This window comes from Pseudophryne corroboree, chromosome 7 (genome assembly GCF_028390025.1).
Source record: "Pseudophryne corroboree isolate aPseCor3 chromosome 7, aPseCor3.hap2, whole genome shotgun sequence".
In the NCBI taxonomy this organism is placed as follows: Eukaryota; Metazoa; Chordata; class Amphibia; order Anura; family Myobatrachidae; genus Pseudophryne; species Pseudophryne corroboree.
Window position 1 is genome coordinate 266,690,659 of NC_086450.1, and position 22,016 is coordinate 266,712,674.

The 22,016-nt window shown below is 46.9% G+C and overlaps 1 protein-coding gene across 1 annotated transcript in view; it reads left to right on the forward strand.

Moving 5' to 3' along the window:
• Window positions 1–22,016, forward strand: part of PFKL (phosphofructokinase, liver type) — an 800,878-nt gene that overhangs the window by 324,668 nt on the left and 454,194 nt on the right. Inside the window, exon 9 of the mRNA XM_063934129.1 lies at window positions 11,808–11,900. Within this exon, the coding sequence (XP_063790199.1) occupies window positions 11,808–11,900 (93 nt within the window). The remainder of the gene's footprint in view (window positions 1–11,807; window positions 11,901–22,016) is intronic.

A 22,016-nucleotide genomic window follows, 5' to 3' on the forward strand; every position in this document is an offset into this window, starting at 1 on the left:
GATTTTTGTCTTAACTAAGGGCTACCAAATTACCAGCCCACACCATAAACATACCGTACAACCGGAATAATGCCAAACCAGATAACAGTATGCATAAAACTCCAGCAACCAGCTGCAACAAACCAATACACAAGTCGTGTATAAACTAACTTAACCAGTAAGAAAATATATAATGCAAGTAATAGTCCGCACTGGGACGGGCGCCCAGCATCCTCTACGGACTAGGAGAAAAGGATTTAACGGTGAGTACCAAAATCCTATTTTCTCTGACGTCCTAGTGGATGCTGGGAACTCCGTAAGGACCATGGGGGATAGCGGCTCCGCAGGAGACTGGGCACAAAAGTAAAAGCTTTAGGACTACCTGGTGTGCACTGGCTCCTCCCCCTATGACCCTCCTCCAAGCCTCAGTTAGATTTTTGTGCCCGGCCGAGAAGGGTGCACACTAGGGGCTCTCCTGAGCTTCTTAGTGAAAAGTTTAGTTTTAGGTTTTTTATTTTCAGTGAGACCTGCTGGCAACAGGCTCACTGCATCGAGGGACTAAGGGGAGAAGAAGCGAACTCGCCTGCGTGCAGAGTGGATTGGGCTTCTTAGGCTACTGGACACCATTAGCTCCAGAGGGACCGAACACAGGCCCAGCCTCGGAGCTCGGTCCCGGAGCCGCGCCGCCGGCCCCCTTACAGAGCCAGAAGCAAGAAAAGGTCTGGAAAAATCGGCGGCAGAAGACATCAGTCTTCAACAAGGTAGCGCACAGCACTGCAGCTGTGCGCCATTGTTACTCAGGCACACTTCACACTCCGGTCACTGAGGGTGCAGGGCGCTAGGGGGGGGGCGCCCTGAGCAGCAATGTAAAACACCTTGGCTGGCATAAATACACCACATATAACCCCCAGGGCTATATGGGTGTATTTTAACCCCTGCCAGATTCCACAGAAAAACGGGAGAAAAGGCAGTCGAGAAGGGGGCGGAGCCTATCTCCTCAGCACACTGGCGCCATTTTCTCTCACAGCTCCGTTGGAGGGAAGCTCCCTGGCTCTCCCCTGCAGTTACTACACTACAGAAAGGGGTTAAAAAAGAGAGGGGGGCACTAATTAGGCGCAGTATAACAATACAGCAGCTATAAGGGGAAAAACACTTATATAAGGTTATCCCTGTATATATATATAGCGCTCTGGTGTGTGCTGGCATACTCTCCCTCTGTCTCCCCAAAGGGCTAGTGGGGTCCTGTCCTCTATCAGAGCATTCCCTGTGTGTGTGCTGTGTGTCGGTACGTTGTGTCGACATGAATGAGGAGGAAAATGAGCGAGACGGAGCAATTGCCTGTAACAGAGATGTCACCCCCTAGGGAGTCGACACCTGAGTGGATGAATTATGTGACAGTGTCAGCTCTTTACAAAAGATTGATGACATGTGACGGCCGGCGACTCAGTCTGTGCCTGTCCAGGTGTCTCAAAAGCCATCTGGGGCTCTAAACCGCCCGTTACCGCAGATGGCAGATACAGACGCCGACACGGATACTGACTCCAGTGTCGACGATTAAGAGACGAATGTGACTTCCAGTAGGGCCACACGTTACATGATTGAGGCTATGGAAAATGTTTTTACACATTTCTGATAATACCAGTACCACTAAAAAGGGTATTATGTTGGGTGAAAAAAAACTGCCTGTAGTTTTTCCTGCATCTGAGGAATTAAATGAAGTGTGTGATGATGCGTGGGTTTCCCCCGATAAAAAAGTTATTGGCATCATACCCCTTCCCGCCAGAGGATAGGGCACGTTGGGAAACACCCTTTAGGGTGAATAAAGCGCTCACACGCTTGTCTAAACAGGTGGCACTACCGTCCCCGGATACGGCCGCCCTTAAGGAACCTACTGACAGAAAGCAGTAAAATATCCTAAAATGTATATACACTCACACGGGTGTGATACTGCGACCAGCAATCGCCTCAGCCTGGATGTGCAGTGCTGGGGTGGCTTGGTCGGATTCCCTGACTGACAATATTGATACCCTAGATAGGGACAGTATATTACTAACTATAGAGCATTTAAAAGATGCATTTCTATATATGCGTGATGCACAGAGGGATATTTGCCGACTGGCATCAAGAGTAAGTGCGCTGTCCATTTCTGCCAGAAGAAGGTTATGGACAAGACAGTGGTCAGGTGATGCTGATCCCAAAAGGCATATGGAAGTATCGCCTTATAAAAGGGAAGAGTTATTTGGGGTAGGTCTAACAGACCTGGTGGCCACGTCAACGGCTGGAAAATCCACATTTTTACCCCAGGTAGCGTCTCAACCTAAGAGACGCCGTATTATCAGGCGCAGTCCTTTCGGCCCCATAAAGCGGGCAAAAGGCGCCTCATTTCTGCCCCGTGGCAGAGGGAGAGGAAAAAGGCTGCAGCAAACAGCCAATTCCCACAAAAGCCCTCTCCCGCCTCCGCAAAGTCCTCAGCATGACGCTGGGGCTTTACAAGCGGTCTCAGGCACGGTGGGGGCCCGTCTCAAGAAATTCAAGACGTCTTCCCCTCGCCGTTTCATAAAGTCTGCTTTACCGACGTCTCCCTCAGACAGGGAGACAGTATTGCAAGACATTCACAGGCTGTATTCCCAGCAGGTGATAATCAAGGTACCCCTCCTGCAACAGGGAAAGGGGTACTATTCCACACTATTGGTGGTACCGAAGCCGGACGGCTCGGTGAAACCAATTTTAAATCTAAAATCCTTGAACATTTACATACAAAGGTTCAAATTCAAGATGGAGTCACTCAGAGCAGTGATTGCAAACCTGGAAGAAGGGGACTATATGGTCTCTCTGGACATCAAAGATGCTTACCTACATGTCCCAATTTACCCTTCTCCAAGGGTACCTCAGGTTTGTGGTACAGAACTGTCACTATCGGTTTCAGACGCTGCCGTTTGGATTGTCCACGGCACCACGGGTCTTTACCAAGGTAATGGCCAAAATGATGATACTCCTTCGAAAGAAGGGAGTTTTTAGTTATCCCTTACTTGGACGATCTCCTGATAAGGGCAAGGTCCAGGGAACAGTTGGACGTCGGGGTAGCACTATCTCAGATAGTGCTGCGGTAGCACGGTTGGATTCTCAATATTCCAAAATCGCAGCTGATCCTGACGACACGCCTTCTATTCCTAGGGATGATCCTGGACACAGTCCAGAAAAAGGTGTTTTCTCCCGGAGGAGAAAGCCAGGGAGTTATCCGAACTAGTCAGAAACCTCCTAAAACCAAGCCAAGTGTAGTGCATCAGTGCACAAGGGTCCTGGGAAAAATGGTGGCTTCCTACGAAGCAATTCCATTCGGCAGATTCCACGCAAGAACTTTCCAGTGGGACCTGCTGGACAAATGGTCCGGATCGCATCTTCAGATGCATCAGCGGATAACCCTGTCACCAAAGACAAGGGTGTCTCTCCTGTGGTGGTTGCAGAGTGCTCATCTTCTAGAGGGCCGCAGTTTCGGCATTCAGGACTGGGTCCTGGTGACCACGGATGCCAGCCTGCGAGGCTGGAGAGCAGTCACACAGGGAAGAAATTTCCAGGGCTTGTGGTCAAGCCTGGAGACATCACTTCACATAAATATTTTGGAACTAAGGGCCATTTACAATGCCCTAAGCCAAGCAAGACCTCTGCTTCAAGGTCAGCCGGTGCTGATCCAGTCGGACAACATCACGGCAGTCGCCCACGTAAACAGACAGGGCGGCACAAGAAGCAAGAGGGCAATGGCAGAAGCTGCAAGGATTTTTCGCTGGGCGGAAAATCATGTGATAGCAATGTCAGCAGTGTTCATTCCGGGAGTGGACAACTGGGAAGCAGACTTCCTCAGCAGGCACGACCTCCACCCGGGAGAGTGGGGACTTCACCCAGAAGTCTTCCACATGATGGTAAACCATTGGGAAAAACCAAAGGTGGACATGATGGCGTCCCGCCTAAACAAAAAATTGGACAGGTATTACGCCAGGTCAAGGGACCCTCAGGCAATAGCTGTGGACGCTCTGGTAACATCGTGGGTGTACCAGTCAGTGTATGTGTTCCCTCCTCTTCCTCTCATACCAAAAGTACTGAGGATTATAAGACGGAGGGGAGTAAGAACTATTCTCGTGGCTCCGGATTGGCCAAGAAGGACTTGGTACCCGGAACTTCAAAAGATGCTCACGGAGGACCCGTGGCCTCTACCTCTAAGAAGGGACCTGCTCCAGCAAGGACCCTGTCTATTCCAAGACTTACCGCGGCTGCGTTTGACGGCAGGGCGGTTGAACGCCGGATCCTGAAGGAAAAAGGCATTCCGGATGAAGTCATCCCTACCCTGATCAAGCCAGGAAGGATGTAACCGCAAAGCATTATCACCGCATTTGGCGAAAATATGTTGCGGGGTGCGAGACCAGTAAGGCCCCGATGGAGGAATTTCCAACTAGGTCGATTCCTGCATTTCCTGTAAACAGGAGTGTCTATGGGCCTAAAATTGGGGTCCATTAAGGTTCAAATTTCGGCCCTGTCAATTTTCTTCCAGAAAGAACTAGCTTCAGTTCCTGAAGTTCAGACGTTTGTAAAAGGGGTACTGCATATACAGCCTCCTTTTGTGCCTCCAGTGGCACCTTGGGATCTCAATGTAGTTTTGGGATTCCTAAAATCACATTGGTTTGAACCACTCACCACTGTGGACTTGAAATATCTCACATGGAAAGTGGTGATGCTGTTAGCCCTGGCTTCAGCCAGGCGTGTATCAGAATTGGCGGCTTTATCCTATAAAAGCCCGTACCTAATTTTTCATACGGACAGGGCAGAATTGAGGACTCGTCCTCAATTTCTACCTAAGGTGGTTTCAGCATTTCACTTAAACCAACCTATTGTGGTGCCTGCGGCTACTAGGGACTTGGAGGATTCCAAGTTGCTGGACGTAGTCAGGGCCCTGAAAATATATGTTTCCAGGACGGCTGGAGTCAGAAAATCTGACTCGCTGTTTATCCTGTATGCACCCAACAAGCTGGGTGCTCCTGCTTCTAAGCAGACTATTGCTCGTTGGATTTTTAGTACAATTAAGCTTGCACATTCTGTGGCAGGCCTGCCACAGCCAAAAATCTGGTCTGTCACATTGGTTTGAACCACTTGAATCTGTGGAGTTAAAATATCTTACATGGAAAGTGGTCATGTTGTTGGCCCTGGCCTCGGCCAGGCGCGTGTCAGAATTGGCGGGCTTTATCCTGTAAAAGCCCTTATCTGATCTTCCATTCAGACAGGGCGGAATTGTGGACTCGTCCTCAAATTCTCCCTAAGGTGGTTTCAGCGTTTCACTTGAACCAGCCTATTGTGGTACCTGCGGCTACTAGGGGTTCACTACGGCTGGCCGGCGGTCGGGCTCCCGGCGACCAGCATCCCGGCGCCGGGAGCCCGACCGCCGGCTTACCGACAGCGTGGCGAGCGCAAATGAGCCCCTTGCGGGCTCGCTGCGCTCGCCACGCTACGGGCACGGTGGCGCGCTACGCGCGCCACACTATTTTATTCTCCCTCTATGGGGGTCGTGGACCCTCACGAGGGAAAATAAGTGTCGGTATGCCGGCTGTCGGGCTCCCGGCGCCGGTATACTGAGCGCCGGGAGCCCGACCGCCGGCATACAGAAGACCACCCGCTACTAGGGACTTGGAGGATTCCAAGTTGCTGGACGTAGTCAGGGCCCTGAAAATATATGTTTCCAGGACGGCTGGAGTCAGAAAATCTGACTCGCTGTTTATCCTGTATGCACCCAACAAGCTGGGTGCTCCTGCTTCTAAGCAGACTATTGCTCGTTGGATTTTTAGTACAATTCAGCTTGCACATTCTGTGGCAGGCCTGCCACAGCCAAAAATCTGTAAAAGCCCATTCCACAAGGAAGGTGGGCTCATCTTGGGCGGCTGCCCGAGGGGTCTCGGCTTTACAACTTTGCCGAGCAGCTACTTGGTCAGGGGCAAACACGTTTGCTAAATTCTACAAATTTGATACCCTGGCTGAGGAGGACCTGGAGTTTCTCTCATTCGGTGCGAGAAATAGAATTATCGGTAAGTAAATTCTTATTTTCTCTTACGTCCTAGAGGATGCTGGGGACTCCAGAAGGACCATGGGGATTATACCAAAGCTCCAGAACGGGCGGGAGAGTGCGGACGACTCTGCAGCACCGACTGAGCGAACGCCAGGTCCTCATCGGCCAGGGTATCGAACTTATAGAATTTAGCAAAAGTGTTCGAACCCGACCAAGTAGCCGCTCGGCAAAGCTGTAGTGCCGAAACACCTCGGGCAGCCGCCCAAGATGAGCCCACCTTTCTGGTAGAATGGGCTTTAACCGACTTCGGCACCGGCAACCCCACCGAAGAATGAGCTTGCTGGATCGTACTACAAATCCAGCGTGCAATAGTCTGTTTTGACGCGGGATGACCAACCTTGTTGGCCGCATACAAAACAAACAACGCTTCAGTTTTCCTAGTAACATCTGTCCTAGAAACGTAAACTTTTAACGCTCTTACAACATCCAGAGATTTTGGAATCGCCACTTCTTCCGTAGCTACCGGAACCACAATAGGTTGGTTAATGTGAAATGACGAAACCACCTTCGGTAGAAATTGTTGACGAGTCCTCAATTCCGCCCTATCCGCATGAAAAATCAAGTACGGACCCTTATGAGATAAAGCTGCCAATTCCGATACTCGCCTGGCAGATGCCAGCGCCAAAAGCATAACTACCTTCCAAGTGAGAAATTTTAATTCAACCGTCCGCAAAGGTTCAAACCAGGAAGACATGAGGAACCGTAAGACGTCATCAAGGTCCCATGGCGCTACAGGCGGTACAAACGGTGGATTGATATGTATTACACCCTTTACAAAAGTCTGAACCTCTGGGAGGGCAGCTAACTCTTTTTGAAAGAAAATAGACAAAGCCGAAATTTGCACTTTGATGGAACCCAATTTCAGGCCTGCATCTACACCCGCCTGTAAAAAGTGGAGAAAACGACCCAAGTGAAAATCCTCCGCAGGAGCCTTTTTAACCTCACACCAGGAAACATATTTCCTCCAGATACGGTGATAGTGTTTCGCCGTAACCTCTTTCCTAGCCTTAATGAGAGTTGGAATGACCTCCCTGGGAATACCCTTACGAGCTAAGATCTGGCGCTCAACCTCCATGCCGTCAAACGCAGCCGCGGTAAGTCCGGAAACACGCATGGACCCCGTAACAGATCCTCTCTTAGAGGAAGCGGCCAAGGATCTTCCACCAGTAAGTCCTGAAGATCCGGGTACCAGGCCCTTCTTGGCCAGTCTGGGACGACGAGAATCGCCTGAACCCTTGCTCGACGAATGATCCCCAGCACCTTTGGAATGAGAGGAAGAGGAGGGAACACATACACCGACTGGAAGACCCACGGAGACACCAGGGCGTCCACCGCCGTGGCTTGTGGGTCCCTTGACCTGGAACAATACCTCGGGAGCTTCTTGTTGAGCCGAGACGCCATCATGTCTATCAACGGAATTCCCCAGCGTCTTGTCACTTCTGCAAATACCTCTTGGTGCAGAGCCCACTCTCCCGGATGGAGGTCGTGTCTGCTGAGGAAATCCGCTTCCCAGTTGTCCACCCCCGGTAGGAAAACTGCTGACAGTGCGCTGACGTGTTGTTCCGCCCAGCGAAGTATCTTTGTGGCCTCCGCCATTGCTGCTCTGCTCCTCGTTCCGCCTTGCCGGTTTATATGGGCCACCACTGTGATGTTGTCTGACTGTACCAGGACCGGTCGACCCTGAAGAAGACTTCTTGCTTGGAGCAGGCCGTTGTAAATGGCTCTTAACTCTAGAACATTTATGTGGAGACAGGCTTCCTAGAGCGACCATTTTCCCTGGAAATTTCTTCCTTGGGTGACTGCACCCCAGCCCCGGAGGCTTGCATCTGTTGTCAGAAGTACCCAATCCTGGATACCGAATCGACGTCCCCCCAGGAGGTGATGAGCTTGTAGCCACCACAGGAGAGAATTTCTTGCTCTGAATACCTGAAGACGGCCCCCCACCGGTCCGGACTCCCCCAGGGAAGCCCCAGCGTCATGCGGTGGACTTGGTAGCAGCCGGGGAGGACTTCTGGTCCTGTGCACCTGAGGTTGCAGGAATTTTTCTTCCCCGTCCTCTACCCTTTGAGGCGAGGAAAGATGAACCCTTTCCACGCCTGTATTTATTGTGACGAAAGGACTGCATTTGCTGATGTGGTGCCCTCTTTTGTTGTGTGGGAACATAAGGAAGAAAAGAGGACTTACCCGCAGTCGCGGTCGAGACTAGGTCTGCCACGCCGTCCCCAAACAAGACCGTACCTTTAAAGGGTAGAGCTTCCATAGACCTCTTGGAGTCGGCATCAGCATTCCATTGATGGATCCACAAGGCCTTCCTGGCAGATATCGACATGGCATTGGTCCTTGATCCCAAGAGACAGACGTCCCTTGCCGTGTCCTTCAGGTAATCTGCAGCGTCCTTAATATAACCAAGAGTTAGAAGGACATTTTCTTTATCAAGAGTATCCATGTCACTAGCTAAATTCTCCGCCCATTTAGCAATAGCACTACTCACCCATACCGACGCCACAGCAGGTCTGAACAATGCACCCTTTGACAAAGCTGCCTGGAGCAGCGAAACGCGTTAGGCAAAGACCTGTGTGGACACATGCTGACCAGCACCATCATCACGCCACCATCTACAGTCAGGACCTCTGCTTTCATCTTTGTCTCCGTGAACCAGGACCCCCACCGGCATTGCTATTGCCCATCACATCTATAGGAGGATCCAATCTATGGAACACGGAGTTCCGAGTGAACTGTGAACCAGGACCCCAATAATTGTTGCCGTTGCTATACGGACTTACATTCTACGGGAGCCTTTTTAAACGGAACACAGACTTGGTAATTACATCCAATTGGATGAACTAATCTACATTTGGTCCAATAATATGACTGTGTATGTGCTGGTTTAACCATGTTGATGAGTGCCTAGCATACTTAGTGTCAGTTTAAACAGATCTTTCAGTCCACCTTAAGTCTATATTGAGACATACTATACCTCAGAGTGTAGGTTTTTAAATTGTATAAAATAAATTTTATTCACAACTTCTTTACATTAAATATATATATTTTTAGATTACACTGTGTCAATCAGCGCTGTATATTTCTTCTTTTCTGAACAATGCACCCGTATTAGCGAAAATGGACTTCAGACACGTCTCCAACTTGCGATCCGCCGGATCCTTGAGAGCTGCCGTGTCAGGAGACGGAAGCTCCACCTTCTTAGACAAACAGGATAGAGCTTTATCAACGGTTGGAGATGCCTCCCATTTTTCCCTGTCATCAGAGGGAAAAGGATACGCCATAAAAATCCTCTTGGGAATCTGCCATTTCTTATCCGGCGATTCCCAAGCCTTTTCACAAAGAGTATTCATTTCATGAGAGGGGGGAAACTTTACCTCAGGTTTCTTCCCCTTGAATAAGCAAATCCTTGTTTCCTGCACCGCAGGTTCATCAGAAATGTGCCACACATCCTTTATAGCCACAATCATGTACTGAATACTCTTAAGCAAACGTGGATGTAACGCCGCCTCAGTGAAATCGACCTCTGAATCAGAGTCCGTGTCGGTATCCGTATCCCCCACCTGAGTAAAAGGCCTCTTATGGGACCCGGATGGGGTCTGTACCTGAGATAAAGCCTCCTCCATAGATTTCTTCCACACCTGGGTCTGTGACTCAGACTTATCTAACCTCTTAGATAAAGAAGCTACATTTGAATTTATTGTAGTAAGGAGTGCTAGTAAATCAGGAGTCGGCTGCGTCGACAGTGCTAGCTCTAGCCCCGCATCCCCACCTCCTATAACCTCCTCTGGTTAATAACATTCAGGTTCCGACATGTCGACACGCAGTACCGACACCCACAACACCCAGAACCGTCCCAGCAAGGTGACAGGCCCACAATTCAGCCCAGAAGAGGAGACAGAGGGAGTATGCCAGCTCACACCCCAGCGCCTGTATTGGGACACAGAAGGTTAAGTGTACCCAGCGCTGCCTTATAGTTATAAGCTGTGCTTTACCTTCCGTCACTGAAGTCTTCTGCCGTCCTGAAGTCTTCTGTTCTTCTCATACTCACCCGACTTCTGGCTTCTGTGAGGGGGGTGACGGCGCGGCTCCGGGAACAAGCAGCTAGGCGCACCAAGTGATCGAACCCCCTGGAGCTAATGGTGTCCAGTAGCCAAGAAGCAGAGCCTTGAAACTCACAGAAGTAGGTCTGCTTCTCTCCCCTCACTCCCACGCTGCAGGGAGCCTGTAGCCAGCAGGGCTCCCTGAAAATAAAAAACCTAACAAAAAGTCTTTTCCTAGAGAAACTCAGGAGAGCTCCCCTAGTGTGCATCCAGTCACTCCTGGGCACAAAGTCTAACTGAGGTCTGGAGGAGGGGCATAGAGGGAGGAGCCAGTTCACACCCAGTCTTAAGTCTTTTTAGTGTGCCCAAGCTCCTGCGGATCCCGTCTATACCCCATGGTCCTTTTGGAGTCCCCAGCATCCTCTAGGACGTAAGAGAAATATTGATAACTGTAGAATACCGGTAACTAGTGGAGGGACTGACAAAGTAATCCGCAGACGATGAACGTTGAGGAAAATCAGCCTTGCAGCTGCATCCAAAATTGATTGTAGTGATGATATCACTGATGACATAACAGAAGACTTCAAACATCTCTGTATCATTGGGGACATTACGCTAATAAAATCACACAACATTCCCACGCAGAAGGCATACACAGTGTGAAGATGTTTTGAGAAGATTGAAGGGGTGGATGGAGTGCTGAGGAAAGGAGGTTGGTACTGAAATGAAGGAGTAAGAATGGGAGCTTTCAGCTGAATTTGGAAGAGAGAAATTCTTAAAAATCATGATATTTCAAATGGATATACAGCTATGCCAGACACTGACAATGACAGTAAATGTTTTATTTTGAAATGTTTCTAAATAGATATTTAATTATAAGGAAGTTAATTTAGATCTTATAGGGTAATGTAAGTAAAAAAAGTTTTTTTTTGTGCCATTAGACGAGTAAGATAATGCTAATAATGTAATAGTTAAGAATATTAAAAGCAACTGTGCGTGATCTATAAGAAATTGGTGGTCATGGGTTGAATTAGAAAAGTATAGGCACACATACAGATGTGTCCACTTACATGCGTGGCTTGATAGCACCGAGCATCTTTAGAGTCAACTTTTTTCATTAAAAGACATCTTATTTGCAAATAATTATGCAAATAGGTCACACAAGCAGCTTATGCTGATTAAAATGATATGCGGCATGCCTATTTTCTGTGTGAGATGGCGGCTTTATCTGCATACGAAGTGCTACCATTTCATATGTATCTGCATATGAAATGTTGCCATTTCATATGCAGATTCAGTTGTAGACGCACACAGAATATAGGCATGCCATATATAATTTTAATCAGCAGTGTCTGCTTGTGCGTCATATTTACATAGCGATGTTATTAAGATGCGAATCTCCCGCTGCATGCTTATTGAGGCAAGATGTATGAGGCCACGTCTGTAAAAGCATCAAAGAAAGATGGCACATTCCACTCATGTCCTACAGATATCATTGTGAGAAAGAGTTCAATAAAATATTTTTTACTTTAGAACACAGAAGGGCATATTAAGATAGATTTCTGTACATGCCAAGAAAAAATATGAACGAAGCTAAAGACTGCTGATTTACGTTTTATTATTTTATTTGATAAATAATGTTCTAATACTATGATAACTTATTTTTTGTTGTTAAACAGTTGGTTGTTGAACGCTTGGGATTTGATACCAGAATCACTGTTCTTGGACATGTACAACGAGGAGGAACACCATCCGCTTTTGATCGTGTCTTGGTAAATTAAATTTTTTAAAGAATCTTTTAGTCCAGGCATGTAGGTAATCTCAGTATCATATATTGTATGCAGTACACAGCCTGAAAGGATATTTTTGGTGGGTCTCTAAATTTAATTCTAATTTTCAGATCAGTGCGACAGGCTCCTCCAGTCTACAGAATGTTGCACGTACATAATCTGTTTTTGATAAACTCATTATTTATTCAAACACAGTGACATTTAAAAAATTGTAATATAACCTTTAATTTGAAAAACTATTTTAATGTGAACATGCACCAAAGCATAGAAATATAATGTGAAGGCCACTGTTACACTTAAATATATATATTTTTTAATAGAAACTATACAATTGACTGTACTTTATTTCATTGCTACACTGTCATTGTCTTATTTCTAAATTGTAGCCGTAGTCTCCTGATATTGTAACATCGACACCTACTTTCTAGGCTGTCTACAAGATTATTGACAAGAAGGACTGAATAACATAGGGCACAATAAGACATGTATCCCTGAAGTACACAATTAATAACTGTAGCCCAGTCTGAATAAATGCTATTTAGAAATACAGTTTACCTGCTATCCTTAAGCCAGTTCCTTACCCCTGTATTTACTTTATTTCGTAGAAGTTATGTATCAGACTGTTATGTGGAACATTATTGATCACTCTTGCAAAATCAAATAAAACATGCCCCTTTCACCCCTTAAGGCTGGATTCAATTAGCAGGGGTTAATTACAGCAGACAATTTATCTGCTGGAGCTATTCAATTAGAGCTGCAATCAGCCCGCAGACTTGACGGAGGCTTGAACAGGAATCTGTGTTAAATGCCCTTATCGCGAATGCCACGTACGTTGAAAACTATAGTTCCGGGAACTTATCTCAGATTCTATTGATTAACGCGCAAGGAAAAGGGACTGTAGTTGAATAGCCCTGGGCGTTAAAGCCCGATGCTACTGCCCTTTTCTTGGCATGGTAAATTATTGCATCTGGTCCTTAGATCCACTTTAAAACTTATCTGCTCATAAAAAAATCACATTTGCTAACCATTACTGTCAAAGCGCGCAGTAGCCCAGCATTCATTTGCCCGGCCCAGCGGCGCTGGTGTCTTGGTATCGCAGCAGATCTGCCACAGGTGGATGGTTGGCAGCAACTGCTGTGGTGAGGTATTCTGGCTGGCCACTCTCTCCTGCTCTGCTGTAGCCCTGATTTCGGCAGGTGACCGTGACTCCATGACAGCTGCTCTGTCTGTAATTTAAAGGGCTAGTAGCATCAAAACTTAGTCATGTTTGGAACCAATTTCAAATTCCCATGCTGTAAATGAAGTCTCTGTACACTACCCAGTGCCACAGTATAGGCTCATATAACATACTCCAACATCCAAGCCTTGTGCTTGTTTGTGCGTTCCCAAGTTTTCTGGTTCCCTGGTGTTTTGTCCCTTGCTTGTTCCTTGGCTGGTTCCTATACCCATGTTCCCATCCAGTCCTGTCCCAGTCAGACGGCTACATTACTGCATGCCTCACGGCAAATACTCAGTTTTTGTTCCAGTTTACAGTGACCTCCATACTTAGTAACGCAGACAGAGAGCGTGTTGAGCGCAGCAAAGCCCAAATCTGCTTGCAGAGGTACCTGGTGAAAACCTCTGGCATGTTAGACTCCACACCTCTGTTCTGCGTACCAGCCAATCCTAATCAACTGTGAGTTGCGACAATGACCAGTCCTTCATGAGATCACATTGATACTGTCAGCAAATTATTTTCTACAGTGTATTTGAGAATAGCATCCCCGAGTATCCCTTTAAATAATTTATCCACAGCTGAAGTTTGACTTGGAGGTCCATAATTTCTTGGCACCAGTTTTTCTAAACCCCCTCCCCCCTTTTTTTATTTTTTATTTTCTTTACATGAATTGTTATTGCTAAGTTTGAGCTGGTGATTTCATTTCATTGATCAAACTGAGGCTTTTCTTGAAAAAGATTTGGATATTTACTTAACCACATATGTAATGTGTATACGTATCAAAAAATCGCTATGGGCAACCCTACTATTTTCATGAGTGAGAAATAGTTGCTTCAGAAAAGAGGATAGGAAACAAATAAGTAGAGGATTTTTGTGTCTGATCTGCATGGATGTGTTAGTGGAGGCCGAAGGAGCATGTAAAGTCAGAAAGAGTAGAATAAAGAGCGAAAAGCAGGGGGCAATAACAGCCTTGAGGAACTCCTAACAGAGTGGATATGTCATAGTAGACACTGAAGGAACGTTCTGAAAGTGAAGAGTTAAACCATGATAAAACAGGGCTGTAAAGGATGTTGAGTAGAAAAGGGTAGTTTGTTTTTTGATAATGGGAGCTATGAGCATATGTTTGAAGATTAAAGGGAAAATGCCAGTGAAGAGGGACATCTTGAAGAGGTGAACTAGGTGCTGTCAAGCATTGGGGTAACATCTATGAGAGAACATGGTCGAAGGGACAAATTGAAGGGGATGTGGAATATAGGAGTTTGTAGACTTCATCTGCAGTAGTAGGTGAGAGAGAACTTAGTTGGAGGTACATGAGTGGAGGAGATGGAGAGTTTAGAGGGATGGATCTCATGAGAGGAGATTGTTGATGGATGGTGTTGATTTTGCCTTTGAAGTAAGTGTCAAAATCATGAACGGCAAAGTCATTAGAGAAAATGGTGAGGCTGTGTAGCAGTGCGAGTTGACGTGTCAGCGAATGTTGGTTGATGGGGTAGGTATATGGGCTCTAAGGTAGGGTTTGTTGGGTAAGAGCTTGAACAACATGTATAGTAATAAGAACTAAATTCTAATGGAAGAATCCTGATGTGGAACAAATGTTTCTCCTTTGGTAGTACGGAAGCACTTCTACAGGAGGTGGGTTAGGGATGTTGGAGAAAAGTGTGTAACTACCATAGATGCAGCCGCTATGTGGCAAACGGGTGTAGTATGTGATGCCGGCGGTCGGGCTCCCGGGGGCCAGCATACCGGCGCCAGCATACCGACAGCTGGGCGAGATTCTCCCTCCAGGGGGGTCGTGGACCCCCAAGAGGGGGAAAAGCTCTCGGTATGCCGGCGGTCAGGATTTCGGCACTGGTATGGTAGTCGTCGGGAGCCCGGCCGCCGGCAACCGGAAGACTACCTGTGGCAAACTGCTGAGGGGGGGGGTCTGTCCCATGTTTCTGTGTGAGTGTTGTGCTCAAAAATTAAACTGCAGTATTATGGCAGAACGTGGTAGAAATAGGAGAGCTGGTTATGGCTCTGCTGGAAATTTAGAGTAATGCATAAATACTTTCTTTCATGTTCTTAATTTCATGCTTTCCCTGCTCACACAGCTATTTCTGTCTTCCCTCCCATCTGCCTCAACCCTTCATCCCAATTGCAACTTCTCCAACAAATCAGCCTGTTAGGAAAAACTTATGTCACAAGCAGGGGCGCATTGGGAAATAAGTGTCCCTGGAAAATTTTCTAGAAGTGGCCTCATGTGGGCGGCACCAAATCAATTGTAGGTGGAACCAATACCAAAGTAAGCAGGATTACTACTTTGTACACAAAGGAATTGTTTGGTACCGCGCAGGACTGAAATTAATATTTGAAATGAAAATTGGGTTATGTCGTTTATGACCCCTAAGTAACCAACAATAAGAAAGTTATTAAGAAATCCCCTAAATGGGCATCAAAATCTCTGAAGTTGGTGGTGCTCCCAGAGTCAATAGAACATGCAAGTATACAGAAAGAGGAAAGAGAGACTTTGTGTTGGGGCTCACTTGATATGGTAAATTATTAAAACTTAACTTTTAATATGAAGACAGGAAATCTAACAAAAAAAAAATAATGAACATTGAAATACCTATATATGGTACAAAGTGAACCCTTATTAGGGGAATGTCAACAATGAAGAAATTGGGGGTATCAAGTTGTCCCTGATGGTGTACCTGTGGTGAAAATATGAGGCTGGAATATCCGTTGATATCTAGAGGATTGGAAGAAGGACGGTATCGTATAAGATAGATTAACTCAAAATCGATAGTGTCGCCTTCTCTAGAGGTCCTCCTGGTAAGGATGTGATGACTGTTTAGTTGATTGGACTGGTTTAAATGAGACTAATAGGTAAGGAGAAAATGGTAAGTGTCAAAGGTTGCTCCCACACTTCTGCTTTTTGTAATTTTCACAGATAAATCAATAACTGCACCCAATATTCCCTAGTGGTCACCCATCTAGGGAATATTGGGCTTTTCACTGCTTTACTTCCAAGATCGAACGAGTTTGGGCGTAGCTAGTGATATGTGGCCGTAAAGGATCCATGATAACAAATGAGAGAGTGTGTGGTTAATGACAGATACCGAGATTAGAAGTACTTCTCCTTTCCAACTGGTTTACACAGTTTCTCTGCTACTGGAGCATTGCAGAGAAGAAAATCTGGCATGTGGATGAAAGAGTACTGGAAGGAGGTAAGGGAGAAAGTGATAGTATGGGTAAAGGGCCCCACCTTCTGCTGTCCATATAATGGTATACAGCGGACATAGGATGAGAGAGGCGGGCTGGCTTATACTCAGAATATAAAAGGTGTCCATGTGTGGAACTGAAATATTTGAGCCCGTTAGCATAAAGAGATGTAGCTACTAGGAGAGGTGCAGAAGTCGATTGATTTTGACATCAATAAGCTAGTGCAAGAGATTTTCCATAGGTGCATCCCCAAATGGGTGTCAGGAAAGGTGTAAAAAAATTTGTCTCCAAAATTGTGGATATATGCACCAAAAAAATGCCAATCTTACAAACAATTCATATTGGTGAACAAGGTAATTCTAATGCTTGATAGGTTCCAATAAATACACCCCCAAAGGGTGTATTTGGGTTTTAGAATTATTTTAATCACTCTGGGGTTTATTCAATTGCGGTCCAATTGCCGAAATTGTCGAAAACCGGGTCATTTTCGACACAATAACCTGTTGAATTTGATTTGACAATTCAATACAGTACTTTTCGACAAAAAACCTGCCGTTTCATTTTCGACTTTTTTCAATTCGACATTTTTTCAATTCGACATGTCTGCAATGTTAAAATGCGGCTTTTCGACAAAAGTATATTCAATTGAAGAATGTCGATTCAACAACAGTGCTTTTCGACAGTCATTTCGTCAATTTCATTCCGCCTCATTTTTCTGACGTGATCTAATTTTTTTTTTTTAAAACATGTATTTTTTGGTGTTTTTTTGATTGCTAATAGCATATCTATTTATATTAGAAGGGATTTTCTACTTGGTTTGTCTATTTAGGAACGCAAGTACCACTTCCGAATCTCGCTGTCGTGAGAATCATCTTACCCTATTGAGGAGGTTCTATATGCTTTGTTTTCTTTTAATAAATGTGAGTGTAACCCTGTAATAAATCCATTTTCGCTTTTAAACAAACAGTGTTGCACTAAATATTTCTCTTTATTTGAGCCACATATGTTGCGGTGAAGGAGGAACAGACATGTGGAGGATGATGGGCATACATATTTATCATAGAATGTGAGTGCGACATCATATGTTAAAAGTGTGTTTCATCTAGATCTAACAGTGTTACACTAAGAATTTTTCTCTGACGTCCTAGTGGATGCTGGGGACTCCGTAAGGACCATGGGGAATAGACGGGCTCCGCAGGAGACTGGGCACTCTAAAAGAAAGATTAGGTACTATCTGGTGTGCACTGGCTCCTCCCTCCATGCCCCTCCTCCAGACCCCAGTTAGAATCTGTGCCCGGCCAGAGCTGGATGCACCTAGTGGGCTCTCCTGAGCCTGCTAGTAAAGAAAGTAATGTTAGGTTTTTTATTTTCAGTGAGATCTGCTGGCAACAGACTCACTGCTACGTGGGACCGAGGGGAGAGAAGCAAACGTACCTGTTAACAGCTAGGTTGCGCTTCTTAGGCTACTGGACACCATTAGCTCCAGAGGGTTCGAACACAGGCAAAGGTCCTCGGTCGTCCGTTCCCGGAGCCGCGCCGCCGTCCCCCTCGCAGAGCCAGAAGATCAGAAGTTGGTGATGAAATCGGCGGCTGAAGACTCCTGTCTTCATTAAGGTAGCGCACAGCACCGCAGCTGTGCGCCATTGCTCCCACTGCACACCACACACTCCGGTCACTGTAGGGTGCAGGGCGCTGGGGGGGGGGCGCCCTGGGCAGCAATAAGAATACCTTTGGCATAAAAAAGACACATAATACAGTCTGTGACTGTATATGTGTAAAACCCCCGCCATTTTTTAGTCAGAAACAGCGGGACAGAAGCCCGCCGCTGAGGGGGCAGGGCCTTCTTCCTCAGCACACCAGCGCCATTTCTCTTCACAGCTCCGCTGGAAGGACGCTCCCCAGGCTCTCCCCTGCAGTCTCCTGGCACTAAGAGGGTAAAAAGAGAGGGGGGGGGGCACATAAATTTAGGCAAAAGGTGTATTGATACAGCAGCTATTGGGAAAAATTCACTTCTGGTAGTGTGTATCCCTGTGTATATAGCGCTGTGGTATGTGCTGGCATACTCTTTCTCTGTCTCCCCATAGACCTTGTGGGGTCCTGTCCTCAGTCAGCATTCCCTGTGTGTGTGTGCTGTGTGTCGGTACGGCTGTGTCGACATGTTTGATGGTTACGTGGAGGCGGAGCAAGTGCAGATAAATGTGGTGTCGGCCCCGTCTGTGCCGACACCTGATTGGATGGATATGTGGAAGGTCTTAAATGACAATGTAAACTCATTACAGGTTGAGTATCCCATATCCAAATATTCCGAAATACGGACTTTTTTGAGTGGGAGTGAGATAGTGAAACCTTTGTTTTTTGATGGCTCAATGTACACAAACTTTGTTTAATACACAAAGTTATTAAAAATATTGTATTAAATGACCTTCAGGCTGTGTGTATTAGGTGAATATGAAACATAAATGAATTGTGTGAATGTACACACATTTTGTTTAATGCACAAAGTTATAAAAAATATTGGCTAAAATGACCTTCAGGCTGTGTGTATAAGGTGTATATGTAACATAAATGCATTCTGTGCTTAGTCTTAGGTCCCATCACCATGATATCTCATTATGGTATGCAATTATTCCAAAATACGGAAAAATCCCATATCCAAAATACCTCTGGTCCCAAGCATTTTGGATAAGGGATACTCAACCTGTACATAAGAGATTTGATTTTGTTGCTGCCGGGGGACAGCCGGGCTCTCAAACCGGGCCTGCCCAGGCGCCTCAGAGGCCATCAGCATCTCAAAAACGCCCACTATCTCAGTTGGTTGACACAGATGTCGACACGGAGTCCGACTCCAGCGTCGACGAGGATGAGGCACTATTACAGCCCAAAATGACTAAGGCCATCCGATACATGATTATTGCAATGAAAAATGTATAACACATTTCAGAGGCTGACCCTGACAAGAGGGTAAATATGTTTGGGGAGAAAAAGCAGCCAGTGACTTTTCCCCTGTCACATGAATTAAATGAGTTCTGTGAAGAAGCGTGGTCTTCCCCTGATAAGTGGTGATTCCCAAGAGAATACTAATGGCGTACCCTTTCCCGCCAACGGATAGGTTACGCTGGGAATCCTCCCCTAGGGTTGACAAGGCCCTGACGCGCTTATCTAAAAGAGTGGCCCTGCCGTCTCAGGATACGGCCGCTCTAAAGGAACCTGCGAATATGAATCAGGAAGGTATCTTGAAGTCTGTGTATACACACTCTGGTACTCTACTGAGACCGGCTATTGCTTCAGCTTGGATGTGCAGTGCTGTTGCAGCATGGACAGATACTCTGTCAGAGGGGTTGGATACCCTGGACAGGGATACCGTATTGCTAACACTTAGCCATATTAAAGACGTTGTCTTATATATGCGGGATGCCCAGAGGGACATTTGCCTGCTGGGCTCTCGAATAAATGCAATGTCCATTTCTCTGACGTCCTAGTGGATGCTGGGACTCCGTCAGGACCATGGGGAATAGCGGCTCCGCAGGAGACAGGGCACAAAATGTAAAAGTTTGACCACTAGGTGGTGTGTACTGGCTCCTCCCCCTATGACCCTCCTCCAAGCCTCAGTTAGGTTTTTGTGCCCGTCCGAGCAGGGTGCAATCTAGGTGGCTCTCCTAAAGAGCTGCTTAGAAAAAGTTTGTTAGGTTTTTTATTTTCAGTGAGTCCTGCTGGCAACAGGCTCACTGCAACGAGGGACTTAGGGGAGAAGAAGTGAACTCACCTGCGTGCAGGATGGATTTGCTTCTTAGGCTACTGGACACTAGCTCCAGAGGGAAGATCACAGGTACAGCCTGGATGGGTCACCGGAGCCGCGCCGCCGACCCCCTTGCAGATGCCGAATAGAGAAGAGGTCCAGAAACCGGCGGCAGAAGACGTCTCAGTCTTCATGAGGTAGCGCACAGCACTGCAGCTGTGCGCCATTGCTCTCCGCACACTTCACACCAGCGGTCACTGAGGGTGCAGGGCGCTGGGGGGGGCGCCCTGGGCAGCAATGTAATATACCTATTCTGGCTAAAATATATCACATATAGCCCCTGGGGCTATATGGATGTATTTAACCCCTGCCAGGTTCCAAAAAAAAAACCGGGAGAAGAAGCCCGCCGAAAAGGGGGCGGGGCCTATTCTCCTCAGCACACAGCGCCATTTTCCTGCCCAGCTCCGCTGCGAGGAAGGCTCCCAGGACTCTCCCCTGCACTGCACTACAGAAACAGGGTAAAAACAGAGAGGGGGGGCACTTATTGGCGATATTTATAATATTTGAGCTGCTATAAAGGGAACACACTTATTAAGGTTGTCCCTATATATATTTATAGCGCTTGGGTGTGTGCTGGCAAACTCTCCCTCTGTCTCCCCAAAGGGCTAGTGGGGTCCTGTCTTCTATCAGAGCATTCCCTGTGTGTCTGCTGTGTGTCGGTACGTGTGTGTCGACATGTATGAGGACGATGTTGGCGTGGAGGCGGAGCAATTGCCTGTAATGGTGATGTCACCCCCTAGGGAGTCGACACCAGAATGGATGGCTTTGTTTATGGAATTACGGGATAGTGTCAGCACGCTACAAAAGTCGGTTGACGACATGAGACAGCCGGCAAACCAGTTAGTACCTGTCCAGGCGTCTCAGACACCGTCAGGGGCTGTAAAACGCCCTTTACCTCAGTCGGTCGACCCAGACACTGACATCTGAATCCAGTGTCGACGGTGAAGAAACAAACGTATTTTCCAGTAGGGCCACACGTTATATGATCACGGCAATGAAGGAGGCTTTGCATATCTCTGATACTGCAAGTACCACAAAAAGGGGTATTATGTGGGGTGTGAAAAAACTACCGATAGTTTTTCCTGAATCAGAGGAACTGAATGAAGTGTGTGATGAAGCGTGGGTTACCCCAGATAGAAAACTGCTAATTTCAAAGAAGTTATTGGCATTATACCCTTTCCCGCCAGAGGTTAGGGCGCGCTGGGAAACACCTCCTAGGGTGGATAAGGCGCTCACACGCTTATCAAAGCAAGTGGCGTTACCGTCTCCTGATACGGCCGCCCTCAAGGATCCAGCTGATAGGAGGCTGGAGAATACATTAAAAAGTATATACACACATACGGGTGTTATACTGAGACCAGCAATCGCCTCAGCCTGGATGTGCAGTGCTGGCGTGGCTTGGTCGGAGTCACTGTCTGAAAATATTGATACCCTGGATAGGGACAGTATTTTACTGACTATAGAGCAGTTAAAGGATGCATTTCTTTATATGCGAGATGCACAGAGAGATATTTGCACTCTGGCATCAAGAGTAAGTGCGATGTCCATATCTGCCAGAAGAAGTTTATGGACGCGCCAGTGGTCAGGTGATGCGGATTCCAAACGACATATGGAAGTATTGCCGTATAAGGGGGAGGAATTATTTGGGGTCGGTCTATCGGATCTGGTGGCCACGGCAACGGCCGGAAAATCCACCTTTTTACCCCAGGTCACCTCCCAGCAGAAAAAGCCGCAGGCTTTTCAGCCGCAGTCCTTTCGTTCCTATAAGAGACTCAGGGGCGGTGGGGGGTCGCCTCAAACATTTCAGCGCACAGTGGGCTCACTCGCAGGTGGACCCCTGGATCCTGCAGGTAGTATCTCAGGGTTACAGGTTGGAATTCGAGAA